The sequence below is a fragment of the Centroberyx affinis genome, unplaced genomic scaffold, assembly GCF_046629955.1.
Source record: "Centroberyx affinis isolate AG114_WGS23_722 - 3 ecotype Tasmania unplaced genomic scaffold, CSIRO-AGI_Caff_v1 ptg005633l_1, whole genome shotgun sequence".
In the NCBI taxonomy this organism is placed as follows: Eukaryota; Metazoa; Chordata; class Actinopteri; order Beryciformes; family Berycidae; genus Centroberyx; species Centroberyx affinis.
In genome coordinates, this window is record NW_027282835.1 from 5,219 (window position 1) to 20,000 (window position 14,782).

General features: G+C 45.1%; 1 protein-coding gene across 2 annotated transcripts in view; it reads left to right on the plus strand.

The window, feature by feature from the left end:
- Positions 1-13,203: 13,203 nt before the first annotated feature.
- LOC139667565 (protein Wnt-5a-like) overlaps positions 13,204-14,782 on the plus strand; it is a 13,337-nt gene continuing 11,758 nt past the window's right edge. The window contains exon 1 of one of the 2 annotated variants that reach the window (XM_071547051.1): positions 13,204-13,238. In XM_071547051.1, coding sequence (XP_071403152.1) covers positions 13,204-13,238 — 35 coding nt within the window. Of the gene's footprint in view, positions 13,239-13,659; positions 14,637-14,782 lie in introns of those variants that run through there. The other variant, XM_071547050.1, reaches the window with a different exon arrangement.

A 14,782-nucleotide genomic window follows, 5' to 3' on the forward strand; every position in this document is an offset into this window, starting at 1 on the left:
AACACACAGCTATGAGTCTCTCTGTCAAAACTAATGAGGATTATTTACTCTCTATCTGCACCCAGAGCCAAGCCTCTGTCACGTTCTACGATGCTTATTTACGACCCACAGTATCTCCCTTTAAGTTTCACTGGCAGGGCCTTCCACAGTGTCGTACAGAGTGCTCCAAAGGTTGTTAAAGGTACTAGATGGTTGCACAAGGACTGTCGGTGGTTCTAGGTGTAGTAAAACATTGACGTGGTTAGGTGCTTGTGGTGCTCTAGAGGCCTATTTTAGTTGAGAGAAGAGTCAGAAATCAACTGACTTGGATATCTTAACTGTTTTTCACTTAGGTGTGTGTGTGTGTCTCTGTGTCTGTGTGTGTGTGTGTGTGTGTGTCTGTGTGCGTCTGTGTGTCTGTGTGTGTGTGTGTGTTTGCCGCCCTCTCCTGTCAGGTGCCCCTATATCCTGTCCCACCGCTACCATAATATACCCCCCCCCCCCCCACCACCACACACTCCCCTTCCATCTCCTCCCCATATTCCCATGCTTCCATCCTTTTTCTCTCTTTCTTTCTCTCTCTCTCTCTCTCTCTCTCTCTCTCTCTCTCTCATAGACACCTAACTTCTCCGGCCCAAATTCAACCCCCCCCCCCTCACCACCACCCACCACCACCACCCCACCCCGTCTCTCTAGCCTGAGGTACTGCTGCGAAGGCGGGTAATTCCCCCCAAAACATTCCCTGCTCCCCTCTCCTCCCCCTCTCACCCCACCCTGTGCCCCGCTACATGCCTGCTGGCAATTGGACCCCACAGCCTGGCCTACCTACCACATACACACACAGACACTCACACACACAAACACACTCACACACACACACACACACAAATACACCTCCCTCCATATGCGCTAACATTCATATTGAATTAAGGATTCTGGCTAAGCTAGGAATGCACCTAGCTCATTTAAAACTGGATTAAGTCGTCAGTGTTAGGTTTTTTGGGGTGGGGCTCTGCTCAGCTCTGGCACCTTGTAGCCAAAGGTAGCTGTTTGGCATAATTTTTAGCTGTTTCTTCTCCCCTCACACGCTCACACACAAGCGAGGCTGAGGTATAGACGACTACTGGACCACCAGCCATTGTGTTCCCTCCTCCCTCCCCCCGCCTATATCCTATATGCCCTAGGGCTATCCTGACCTTAGGAGCACCAAACAGACACTCAGCCAATGAGATGATTGGTTCTTCCTGAGACCGGACTTACCTAGTATTGACCACCATGCTGCAGCTGAGCTAGCACACGCACGCCACTTTCACTCGATGTCAAGCTCGACTTTATTGTGCAGTGTCTCAGATCCTATTTGTGTCCATTTTGTAGACCGATTTTGCATCCCTCCCAGTGAGCATTTGGTTTAATTCAAATTCAAATTCATGAAAAATGGGCAGTGAGTAACAGGAAACCATAGTGCGCAAGGCAAAGGCACACACCTGTAAAAAGAGAGAAGAAAACACCAAATTAAATCAGTCAACTCCTCATCCAAGTGGAGATTTCATTTAACAACAGATTCACAATAAGTGGAACAATGCCACCCAGAACACAAAGTTAGCATTGGCTGGGGCTGTGGTGTTTGATGACCAAACACAAATCTTTTAGCTGACGGTGAAGATATCTATCTCAACTCCACCTCAGCTGAATGCTTGTAGCTACCGAATAGACATTGTAGTCAGATTTTATTCACAGAAGTACACATACACCATTCAAACACACACGCACACACACATCCACATGCAAACAGACTCACAGATACACACACACATATAAAGGTGAGCCTTGCCACCACTACACTTAGGTCTGTTTTTCCTTGAGAGCAGATTGAGATCTTAAGGATCAAATTTATTTGCTTAACTGGTTCAAATGATCCTAAATAGATGTGAGAAGAAATGTAAATAATAGTGCCCCCCCCCCCATCCTCAATCCACACCAAACCAAACCAATCCAAATCCAAAGCTCCCATTCCATCTTCTCTGTGCCCCTTCACAGCAAATACACACACACACACACTGACACACACACACACACACACACACACACACACTCACACAACATAAGGCACACAGACTACACTCCTCGGTTTCCTTACATATTGGGCTCACCTCCAAAAATTTCCATTGCTATGGCCCAGATGAAGCTCAATAATCAGCATTTTCTTATTCATGTGTGTGCAACACCAGTCAGACAGAGATTTATAGAATGTGAAGTGCAGTTTGGGTTCTTGTTTACTCTGTATGTGTGTGGAGGAAACGAGGTAGCGCTAGTCTGGAATGGTAGGGGCAAATGGGTAAAGAAAGGGAACTGAACTTTGGGAAATAAAGGAAAAGACAGATGGAGTGGCCGTGATAGAGAAAGCGAGTCTGTGGGCAGTGAAAGAGAGAAAGAGACTGGTTGGGTCAGGAGCGAGGGACTGATGGGTCAGCGGAGTTGGTCTCATCTTGAAAAGACATCAGGAGGAGGGTGGAGCGTTCATAACACCCCAGAAAACAATGGATAGATGACAGCATGAATGAGAGCAGCAGTCAATTTTCGCAGTCTATCATGACACACACACACACACAAAGGGAGAAAGAGAGGGGTTAGAAGAGAAGCACTGGTGCTGAATGAAATCTGTCTCCATAGCATTGCTGTATGTGCAGAGTAGGGCTTTCACCATCTGCCTGGCTTTCTCTCCTTTTCCAGCTTCCAGGAACAAGGCCTTGACTCCGGCCCACTCTGCATCTCCAGCATGGAAACTTAGATTCCTCCCATATGAACTAGAAATATGAATTATGACATCATGTCAACGAGAGCCACTTCCTTTTCCCACGTGTGTGCATGTGTGTGTGTGTGTGTGTGTGTGTGTGTACATGTGTGTTTCTGGGTTCTAAGAGCAAAGAAAACAAGAGAACGCATGTGTGCATGTGTTTCGCTGTAAACGCATGTCTCTGAATGCCTGTGCAGACGTATCAGGGCACTGGGTCGAACCTTCAAAGCAAAAGGAGCACCACCATGCGCCCCCCCCCCCTCGTCACCTCCCTCCCCGACCCCCATGAGAGTGCACCGTAGCTGGGCTCGCATCGTAGCGGAACCCCTCCCCTCCTGCCTGGGCAGTTTTTTTGGAGAATGGGGGCGAAAGGCTCTGTCGGCTGTTACCGTGTCACTCTGCGTGGCCTCTTATCGGACCATCGCACTACCCTCAGATTCTCTTTCCAGATGGGGGGCGAGATAGGGCCTCAGAGGCCCGGACCCCCGCAGACCCCCAGTGCATGGAGGCCTCCCCTGATCTCCTACCTGATGGAGGTGCTTTAATGTGGGCTCAGGTTTCACTCGTCTCCCCCTGCCTGGCTGGGCCTGCGCTGGTGTCAGGATGCAGGCACGTTCGGCGCTCTGCGACCTGCGCTCTGATGGCTCTCTGATGGGCCTCTGCTGCTCCGCTTCTGGGTTTAGCTCCAGGTCAAGGCCCTGTTATGGGACACGAGCTCACCAGGCTCCCCGCACCCATTCTCGCTGTGATAAATAGGTACAGCGCTGGGCTATACGCACAGACGTACACATACAGGCACTCACAGGCATGCTCTCCAACACACACATGCAGCTGGTCCACAGTCAGAGCTCTAGACATCTCCCTCAGTAACATAAACACTGCCACTCATACTGTGCTTACAGCAAGAGAGGGGGAAGAGAAGGAGAGACTGGAGTCCTGTGATAAGAAAAAAAGAATAAAGGCTTTAAGGAGTAAATGAGTGAGATTAGTCAGAGAGGAACTTCTGAGAGCAAAGACAGACAGACCGACAGAGAGGGAGCGGGGGAGGAGGAGGAGGGAGAGAGGGAAACTCAGAAATGGAGAGATAAAATTCCACGCAGCTTTTATTGTTGTTGCTCAAACCTGTATTTTGGACCTGCATGAACATTATGCGCTTTTATGAACATAGTTTCTTTTTCGCCTTGGGGCTCGTGAGTGATAAATGAATATTTGAACACGTCCTGCCAAAAATACTTCTTCTCCCTCTGCCTCTGAAGTGTGTGCTTCTGTATCTGTGTGCATGCATGCACACATGTATGTGCATGTATATGTTCATGTGTCACTTTTGTGCAAAGCACACACATTTGCGCGTGTATGTGTGTGTATGGGTGCATGAGTGTGTGTGTGTAAAATATGTCAAAACAACCTCCACATAAGGAGTAGGTACTGCAGATTCCACCCGTATCAGTTGTTCATTGGCACACCTTGGCTGGAACTCACCACCATCCCACTGAGAGCCCTCTATCATTCCTCACAGGATTAGAGACAAAACGAGAGAAAGGGAGAGGCAGAGAGATGGAGGGAGGGATTGCTCTTTTATTCTCCGTAGCTGGCAGTGCCTTTACTGTAATTTAGGTGAAATAATAGAGGTTATGAAATTGCTACCAGTGTCTCTTTCTCTCCCTCTGTCTCTGTCGATTTCAAGCCAGATGTCATCTCGACGAGGAACAAGGGAGCAACAACTGAGAAAACAGAACTATGCAGAACCAGATGGAAGGGATAAAAAAATGCACACTACTGAAGTGAGGTTTGAACATGAATAAAGCTCAGGAATGGCACATGTGAACCATACACTGCGTCTGATTCACTTACAGACGCACGCTGCCTCTCCATGGGGGTTTAATGAGTTTGATACATGTGATATTTTTTCATCAACAGTGAACTCCACCTAGTGGTGTTTGTACTGAACAGATTCTGGCTACAGTGAGGAATGAACTGTTATGAGGGAAACATTACACCAGCTATTATCTATCTGCTCGCAAGTCACTTTACCCAGAGATGGAGAAGGAAGCATCAATAATACGAAGGTTATGAGTATGAATCTGTCAAGAGCTACAAAGTGTGTAGATAATGTTTCCTCTGAGACTTCGCTAAATGACCTTATAGCATAGGATCCCCATTGCTAGTGAGCAGTTGTAGACTGTGTTACTAGCTCTCCTCAGCACCTCTTGGCTTGGCATCTGTGAGGCTCGCTCACGCTTGCTTTCACCCAGCGTGTGTTTGCTCAGATGAAGGAAATTATGTAATTAGCCAGTGAGGGATTGTTTTCTTTCACTCTTTTCCCCCTCTCTCCCGCTCTCTGCCTTTACCCCCTCTGTCTTTCTTCCCCTCCCTCTTCTTATTTCTCTCTCTCTCTCCCCCTCTCTCTCTCTCTCTCTAGTCCTGTGACAGCGAGAGATGGTTCCAATTTAATCCAGGCCACACCCTAGCTCACCTCCTTCATTAATCGTCAGGGAGCGTCAGTGGAGGAAAATGAGCGCTCCTCGTACAGATCCATCTTAATTGTTGAATAGTGGTTTTGTTGGACATCAAAGGGCAGGTTTGAGAGGTGTGTGAGGGAGTGGAAATGGAGGCTTGGGGTGTTGGTGGGGGGTTTGGGCTGGGTTGGGTTTGCTTGGGTCGGGGTGTGTGTTGGGAGGTGGGTTCAGGGGTGCGGGCAGTATTGGGGGGAGGAAAAATTGGCATTTTGCTCTCTAATTCCAGCCGGCCTGGAGGCCTGGAGCGCTAAGAAGGGCCTCACTGTTGCTCTCTGGATCAGCCAGGTATTGCTTACATAAAAAGCAAGTGAAAACAGCTGTAGGGATAATTAGCTTGATTCTCCATTACATGCCATGAGGGCCAATAACTAAAAAATGGAGTTTTGTTTGGGTTAGAGCTGCAGCCCCAACCAGGAGGAAGTTGTAAAAGTCAGGCGGAAAAAAAAAGAAAGGGAGAGGGAAAAAAGGAGAAAAGTAGGGAAGAAAAAGCGAGCTCTTGAAGCAATTGTTACAGGGGAGATGTTCTCTCTTCCCGGGACGGCTTGATGTGGACCATATTTTTTAAGGGTTTTAAAAGGCCATGGTTTCAAAATGATTGGATGTGCATGTGTGCATAGATCTGGATGTGTTGTTCACTTGTGTGCTTATGGCGCAAACAATTGTTGATCAAAATTCAAGGTTTTCCTGTAACGTGATTATTTTACCCATCTCATGTGTAATCTATGTTTGCGGTTCTTGGGTATGTGTGAGTTTAGATCCGTGACATACTTGGAATTGGACCAAATTTTAAGTGCTCTTTATCATGTTTGCTGTAAGTAAATGCCTTCAACTCTGCATAGAGATAGAGGTGCTGTGTGTTTTCTACCATCACTGAGACTGTTGAAATTAATCAACATTACATTGTTGATAATATCCTTAGGCTCTGCATTCAATAAATCAGACAGATGATAAGAACAGTGATTTGTAGTGTCATCATTTTTACTGCAAGGCTTTTTGTCAGAAGCGTTTTTGTTTCGACCCTCTTCTCCCAGGTAAAATCAACGCTGCTAAACCAGCCTACCTGAAACATGGCGTCTTCTCTGCTGTCCCTAAACAGGTCCGCAAAGGTCACAAAGCATCTCAGCTATTTTCTTTCCAGTAGGAAAGTATCTTTTCTATATATCCTTTAATTTTATTTAGGGAGTTTTTCTGTTTTGACAGAATAGTGGGAGAGAGTCGGCTCAATTGCCAGTTGTCACTTCTCTCTCCCTCTGCATTTCACCCCCAACGTCTGCCCCTTCATCCCACCGAATGGCTTATTTTACATCTCCCCTCTTGGTAGAGTGATGGGGGGGAAACTTTGTACCGGTAATTGAATTTAGTGTGTTTCTCTTTTTTTCTCTAGGAGTGAAAGAACAAGAATCATAGGATAATTGCGAGTGAAAGAGTGGAGCTCTAACATTGGTGGTCCCCAAACTCTGCAAGGATCCTTTTAACAAGCAGTTTACATTAGTACCACTTAGAGACAAGAAGGGGCTCGGCCAGGCAGACTGCCTCGCTCACATGCAGACTCTCAGGCTTGACATCCAATGCCCAAGACAGAAAGATAGACAGATGGACAGAAAGACAGACTAGTATGGCCTGTGGGGTATTCAGGTAGACTAACAAAACAGAAAGGGAGAAATAGCTCACTTACTGTAACTGTAACTGTTTGCTTTTTTTTTTATTTATGTGCATATTTGTCAATTAGCTTATCTTTCTACTTATCAGAGACCAGGCTAGCATACTTTTGTTAACCAGGCTTGTATGTAGGTACACAATACTGGTCGATCAGACTTAACAACAAGATGAATGTTGTTTAATTAACTTAGGGGCACCAGGCAGTATAAATGGTTTTTCACTTCTACCAGGCACTGCCTCTGCTGAGGGCATTTGCAGCATTTGACAAGTCGATCATTTGCCTGTCTCCAGTGGCAGGCTAAACCAGTATTAATTTGAGAAAGGGTTCACCCTGCCTTGATCCCACCATCAAGCACGCTGAGAGTGGAGGAGTGGAGTGGAGGATGAGGGCTGTAGGGGGGAGTGGAAGATAGGAATGGCTGATGGTGGAGTTAGAGGGAGATGATGGCAGAATGGTGTGAGTGAGCGATGGAAACGTTCAAGATCATTTGTCATTTCTAAGTACGAAAATGCATGAGTATAGCAGCTATTTTCAATTTTAAAGGGCAGTACAAACAATCATTATAATACACAACCAAGCACCAAAGAGTCATAGGAATGTGTAGCCTAAAGTTCAAGTGTGTGTGACATAAGAAGGAAACTCATTAGCAAAAGTTAATTCATTTTTTGTTCATTCTCTGATTTAAAAGAGAATGCTATTCAGAGCAGATAGGCTGGGAATAATGAATATCACTGGTAAACCTAAGTGAAGTGGCATATTCTGAGAATGGCTGGGATCGACTGTTGTGTGGGAGTGAGTGTCGAGTGTTGGTGTTTCAGCTCTATCAGTAGCCTTCCCTCTGAGGATTACAGGCCACTTCACAGTGTGAGATGCTAACTTTACCACGCTCCCCACCCATGCAGTCCCTCTGCAACACGACTGCTGCACACCACCACTCTCTATTTGATGAATGGAGTCTCCATGTGTGTCTGCCATTTTGTGTCAAATTTGTGCATCAGCGCCTAAAGAGTTATCTGCAAGTCCATTTTATATCAAACATGATTCCAATAAGCCATTTCATGTAGTACTGCGTCTTAAAATATATATCTATTTTTTTAAAAAGTGAAAAAAAATGTTATGAGATCATTTCTGTCCAATGCAAATCCACTTGTTTCAAATGCTATTTTTGTGATACTAGTGGAGTGATCTGTTTATTCTTGTTTCACGATATTGTTTCAAGATATTGACGTGTTTGTAGAAAATTCCTGATACAAATGAAGCAGTGTTGGTAACAAGTGACATTATCTCACCAAATGTAGTGTTTCGCTTGTTTAAAATAACAATAATAATAATAATAATAATTTAAGACTGAATATGAAATGAAATGACTTGTTAAAATGGACATTTTTTGCATAGCAGTGTGCATGTCAGCATAAATGAAGCTGCTTTTTACTGCCTTTGGCAGCTGAAGATACAGAAAATTGTTGATAATCACCTTTAGATTGAAGTGGCTTTAGGCACAGCGGTAGAGCCATTTGAGCTCACCAAATTATCTGGGGCGTGGCTCCACAATACATAGGCTGACTGTAATATGCTTTGCTTCAGTGTGCACAAACCCAGCCACAAATGCAGAACTTAAACCCAGAAACATAAAATTACATAAACTATATCACTTTAACACTCTGTCACAACATGTCGACATGTAAAATAATCACAGGCCGTTAAGCTTACACACATACATGACCGCATAGAGACACACACTTCCTCATTAACAACATGAATGCAGGCGTCACATGTGAGTTTGTGTAGTGAATGCGTCTGTTGTCTGGAGGTAGTGAGGTGTTGACAGAGAAGAAAGAGGAGCGGTCTTCCAGCACATCCACAGGCAGGTCGTGCTCTCCATTATGCCCTGCCAGGGGCCCTATTTGTTGATTCTCTGGCCCCAAAATCATTAATTAAAGTGCAGACGACGGCAAAGAAACCTGAGAATGGCGTCCAACACACATGCACAAGTTTACACACACAGGCATGAACGCATGAACACAAACGTGCACGAACACACATTTGCACACACATGTGCACGTAAGCAGGCATGCATGTGCGCGCACACACACACACACACACACACACACACACACACACACACACACACACACACAGTGTTGCATAACAAATGATGGCACTTGTTTTAATTGCTATGGCTGTTTATTTACTCCTGGCTGTAATGGATGGTCCTCCTCAGCCTGGCAGCCAATCAGCAGACAGAATGAGAGTGAGACAGGAAGAATGTGAGCAGCCCTGCAGATCTGGACAAATTCCATAGATTTGACATTCTCCTCTGTACTCACCACACACTTACCTCAACTTGATACCATTACAAAGTGTTAATCTCATTTCTTTCAGGTTCTCTTGGGTCATCATGCAGAATAGGTTAAATCCCTTTTATCAAAACGCTTCTCCAGACTTTAAGCTTTACCTGCACATGTCTCTGGTCCCCTGGTATTCCCCCCATCCTCCACCCACAAAGTTTGTATTAGAGCTCTTTCCGTCTGTCCTCTCTGAGTGACTGATGATAACGTCTTCAGTGATTGGTAGTTATTTTGAGGCCTGTTTGCTCAGCCAATGAGGCGCCCCCGTCCTGCTGGACATACATCATTGTGTTTTTTTTTCTCTTTTTCCCAACCTAACCCTCAAGAAAGGAGTGAGTTTGTTGCCGACTTCTCTGCTGCCTGAATAACAGACACATTCCGATAGAGTTTGTTATAAATGAGCACTTGATGTTTGGGCTGTTGCCAAGTGCGTTTAAGGCATTCTTAAGGAGCTCTGGAGGCTCGCCAGACAGCTAGAGGAACAGAGCGGTCAAGCTATAGCTAAGAAAACCCCCGAAAATCTACACTGGACCTGAGCCTCAGAATTCCCTTCCTCCGTTACCAAGGCGATGTCACTGTATGATGTAACCTATTAGCAGACAACTGAGGCAGTTAAAACGATTTAAGATGCTTGGATAGAATATGCATCTTCTCCCAACTTTATATCGCTGTGTTAGTTGCATGTTCGTGTTTTTTTTTTTTGTGTTTTTTTTTCATTCTTTGTGCTTGACCTCTCACACTAATGCTTTTCCTCACTGTTTCTTTCCACAGCTGCTTGTGGAGCCAGGTACCAAGAGGCTCAAGAGCTTCAACTGCGCACACACACACACACACACACACACACACACACACACACACACACACACACACCACCTCTCCCCACCACCAGACACACATACAAACACATACAGTATACACACACACTCTCACACTCACCAATCCAGTGCATTGTGGACAATCTCAGCGCTCAGCCGATAAACAATCCTTCAAGACCTCACAGGAGATCCGTCTCTTTACGGAGGAGTGTCCCCCCCTTCTGCATTAACGCATGCCATGGCCCAATGAGGATCTATCCCCAATGTACATGACTGCCCCTCATCCAACCAGCCTGAGCATCATTCATCATTGTGGGGCTACAAGGTATTGGCAAGCAATCCACTGCCTTTATTTCCCTAGCTGTTTTCAATAGACTGGGAGCTGGATTCATTTTACAGTGCTGCGGTGCTACAGAGTTCTGGCTGCACATCAACCGACAATCACTCCACCACTGTAGACTACTACGGCTAAGCTGAGCCAGTGGAACTAGGCGTAAACTCATGCCAATCCTGGACTGATTTACGATGGCATGAACGTGTTTACCTCTGCAGCTAAATATCAGACTATTGTGACTATCACAACATGGACCTCACCATCCACAGAGACCTTCTCTTCAATGTACCGTGCCAAAGGAACCGTCCCTGTCTGCTGAACCGATCACTGAAACAGGACTGTGTTCTGCATCGCTCTGAACCAAGAGAACGAAGTTAACAGCCCTCGTTGCTTATCTGTTTATCTCCCTCTTGTTGTGGATCAATCAATGAGAACTGATGAATCTGGGTTGAAGATGCCCACGACGGGTTTTAGGGTCAGCTTACACCTTCCCTAAAATCAGAACCTTAATTAAGGGGGAGGGAAACACAGCTGACCTCAAATCAGCCAGCTTACTGTAAGAACAGTCTGTTTATACATTTCTCCCTGTGTTCTTTTAGCCCGCTGTGCTTTTGTTTAATGAACCAATATCATGTTCTGTTTGGTTTTCTACATCCGAAACAGTTTGAGTGCCACTCTTTTTTTTTTTTTTTTGGAGTTGTAACAGCTGTGTGTGAGTTATTATGCTGATGAGTGATGTCTTATTTTGTTGTCTGTTTATTGATCCAGTGCATCTGAGTGGCTGTCTGTTGATAATGAAGTGACTTGCATTTCAAAGCACTGTATTATTACTTTTTTTTTTCACTGTACTGAAGGTTGACCTGAGGTGACCATAATGTATAGTAGTGTTGTGTTTTGATTCAACAGTATAACAATGTCTCCATTCCTCCTACCTGATATGTACAATTTTTGTACAGTGTGTGTGTGTATGTGCGTGTGTGTGTGTGTGTGTGTGTGTGTGTGTGTGTGTGTGTGTATGTGTGTGGGAGAGAGAGAGAGAGAGGAAGAGAGAGAGAGAGAGAGAGAGAGTGCGTGTGTGTGGTTTCGGGCTGCTTGCATGATTGTGATGACTGTGAAAGTTTGGGGTAACAATATTCACTCTTGACTTGTTCTACAGTGTTTTGCAGTGGTCAACTTGTTTCTGTTGTTTGAATAAAAGTTGTTTTCACAAGAACTGGAACATGTGCTTTATCAGACAGACAATAATGTCAGCATTGACATTAGCAATGTTATTGGTAAATTTGAGCGCAACAATGGGTATTTTCACAAGATTACAGTTTCACCGCCACTAATGGCAACTACAACAATGGAGTCTTGCGCTGCCCAAGAAAGAATTCTTCCCAGTTTTCATGGTCTACCAATTCCCTCTCTCTCTCTCTCTCTTTCTCTCTCATAAACTCAGCCAGATGTTGCCCAGTTTTCTTCCTAGGGGAACGGGGGGGGACGACGGAGGGAGGGATGATGGAGGGAGGGAGGGAGGGGTGGAGAGGCATGGTTAGGGAGGAGGGGGCTCAGTAATGTGGCTGAGCATGTTTTAAGTCCGCTATAACACGGTCCCAGCCTCTCCCGCATCCAGCACGGTTAACGCTGTACACAACTCTACTGCAGGAGTTTCATTCCAAAATAAGACATCCACTGTGTGAAAAACCTGATGCCTTCTCTGACAAAATTATTTTTTGTCATTTAAGTAAAGCACATTATGGATTACTATTACATGTGAGTCAGATATTTTATGTGTTTGGGAATAGAATCAGCTGTGTTTTTTCAATACTGACTTAATTTCTGGTCGACTTTTTTTTACACTGTATACAATTTTTAAATTAAGCCCTTCATAAATAATTCTGAATTATGTTTACTGACACTGTTTTAGAAACTTTTGCAACACATTATGTGTCCATACAGCCGTTGTGTCAGTAGGTTCAGCTTGGACCTGGTACCACTTGGCATGACTGCTTATCTTTCTGTGTGTCCTGGGACTGAATCCACAAGGCTGGACATGCTACAAGCCAATTCAACAACTGTTCATCAGAAAGGCCGGCTGTACATGGTGATACTGACAGATACAGACACTTCCATCAGTCAAATCATGCAGAGCTGAAGGTCCAGGTTTTTTAAATAATGCCTGCAGCACTCTTTTCCCTCTTGCCTAGTGTAATTTGGGGTGAATAAAAATAACTATTAGCCAATCTGACCAGGCCTCTTGATTGCTTACATGGAATATACATAATGGACAAAGTAATGGCTTTGCCCATGGCTGGACTTGACTATTAATCTAAAATCTGATCAGTATAATCAGTGTCTGCATGCATCTCACTTTCCATCTTTCTTTCCCCTTGTTGCACTTGAGGCAAGTCGTTATACAGGCAGACAGATATTCAGGTGACTACCCCCCCCTTCCCCTCCTTCCAAAATGCCTACTTGAGTGCCTACTTGGATTTTAGCATTCTTTTCCTTCTATATAGCTGACTGTTACTCTATCTCTATTTCCTCAATCCAGAAGAAATTCTGTCCAGCGCAATTGAAAATAGCGAGACTTTCACCCTTGAATGCCTTCAGTGTGCCGACTGAGAAATCCACAGTGACACACATGAAACACGCTGATCACTGAACACTTCATCATCGGGTTCATTGACAAATATCGAACTGTAAGCCTTACGGATACTTCCAACATGTATTGAGATAATCTACCATAAAATAATAATTATTGTAATGACCGTAATGCTCACGGGCCTGCAGGTGATGAGAGCAGCCTGTATAAGCACACGATACGGACCTGCTTGTCTTGATTTTACTGAGTGGTAACTCGATCTGCTGCGAGTGAAAATCCTAACTCTGCTCTGGCATGGATAGGGTAATAGCCTCGGGTGCTTTATAAGTTTATTTTAGGTAATAGAGACGCTTGTTTTGTTACAGCCCGTTCCGCCCTTTTCTCTCTCTCTCTTTCCCTCTCTCCTTTTTTTTTTTTTTTTTTTTTTTTTTTACAATTTCACCTACACTCAAATTCCTCGGTTCTTGAAAGTTGGTGACTGGAAGAAGAAAAAAGGCTTCGAGAGAAATGTGAAGCGCATGCGCCATCTGAAGGTTTTGCGCTGCGCATCAATGCTGCAGTCTGCTAGTTTGAGAGAGGAGGCGACTGAAGCAGGTGAGAGAGAGAGAGAGAGAAAAAGAGAGAGAGAGAGAGAGAGGAGTCGGCGATACTACTCTGCACTTCAGTACACACACTCACACACACACACGGTCTGGAGGACGACAGGCTCCGAGCCTCAGCGAAGCCGCTGTTCATACGCCGTAGCTACTCTTCCCCTCATTGGCACCGCGCGCTCTCGCCAAGCCGCACTGTTTGGAGATAGCCCGCACGGAAAGTTTTTGGAGCCTATACTCTTTGGAGCCGATTAATTGTTGCATCTGTTCTTTGCGAGGCGGATGACTTTGTTTTTGCATGTGAAGACTTTTTAACTCGAGCTAAGGAATTGTCAGACTCGATCGGTGTTTTGTACAGAATGGAAGGTGAATTGACAAGTCGTTTGTGGCGAGGATCCCCGTGTGGATGTTTCCGCAGGTAAAACGCGCTCTGACCTGAAGGTGTGAACGCCTGGATTTAATCTTTTTTATCAAGCTTTTGCATATTCACCGGCTTGATATAGCTGTAATCTGGAGCATTTTGTCACTTGAATAGGGGGTAAAACTAGGCCACTTCCCATCTAAAGAGAATCGACAAAGTTTACTGCCGACGTTTCTGCCAGTGGCAGTTTGAGTTGCCGTAAATGGTTTTGTCATTAAGTGTTTCCGCAAAATCACGCACAGGTTCGTTAAAGACACTGATTATTTTCCAGTTTGTTTTTGGACTTTGTAAATAGCCCGCTGCTTCTAACCAGCACTCCCTTCGCTGTCTGGCGCACGGAGCGCATTCACTGATTGCTGGTCGTCCGTGTTTCTACCGACACCAAAACACCAGACCTGAAGGACTATCACCAGTAGCTCTGCCCTACACACCAGCCAAGCACTTTGCAGGAGATCCGGATAAAACGCCTTGACTTGTCTTCATTACTGCGGGAAAGGAGATCTTAAATCTACCTGGCCTGCACTGGGATTATTGGTTTGATACCGTCTGCAGAAAGTGGATTACAACTTCTAACGGGCTGTGCTCCGTGGTGAGTATAGGCCTCTCGGTCAACTCTTTTTCCATACAGCCGTATTCCATCTTCTAGGGAGAAACAAAATGTGTGATACGATAGGACAGTTTTGAACTAATGCTACTGGTTCTTGAAGTTGGCAAAAAATGTCCTCCTGACAGATG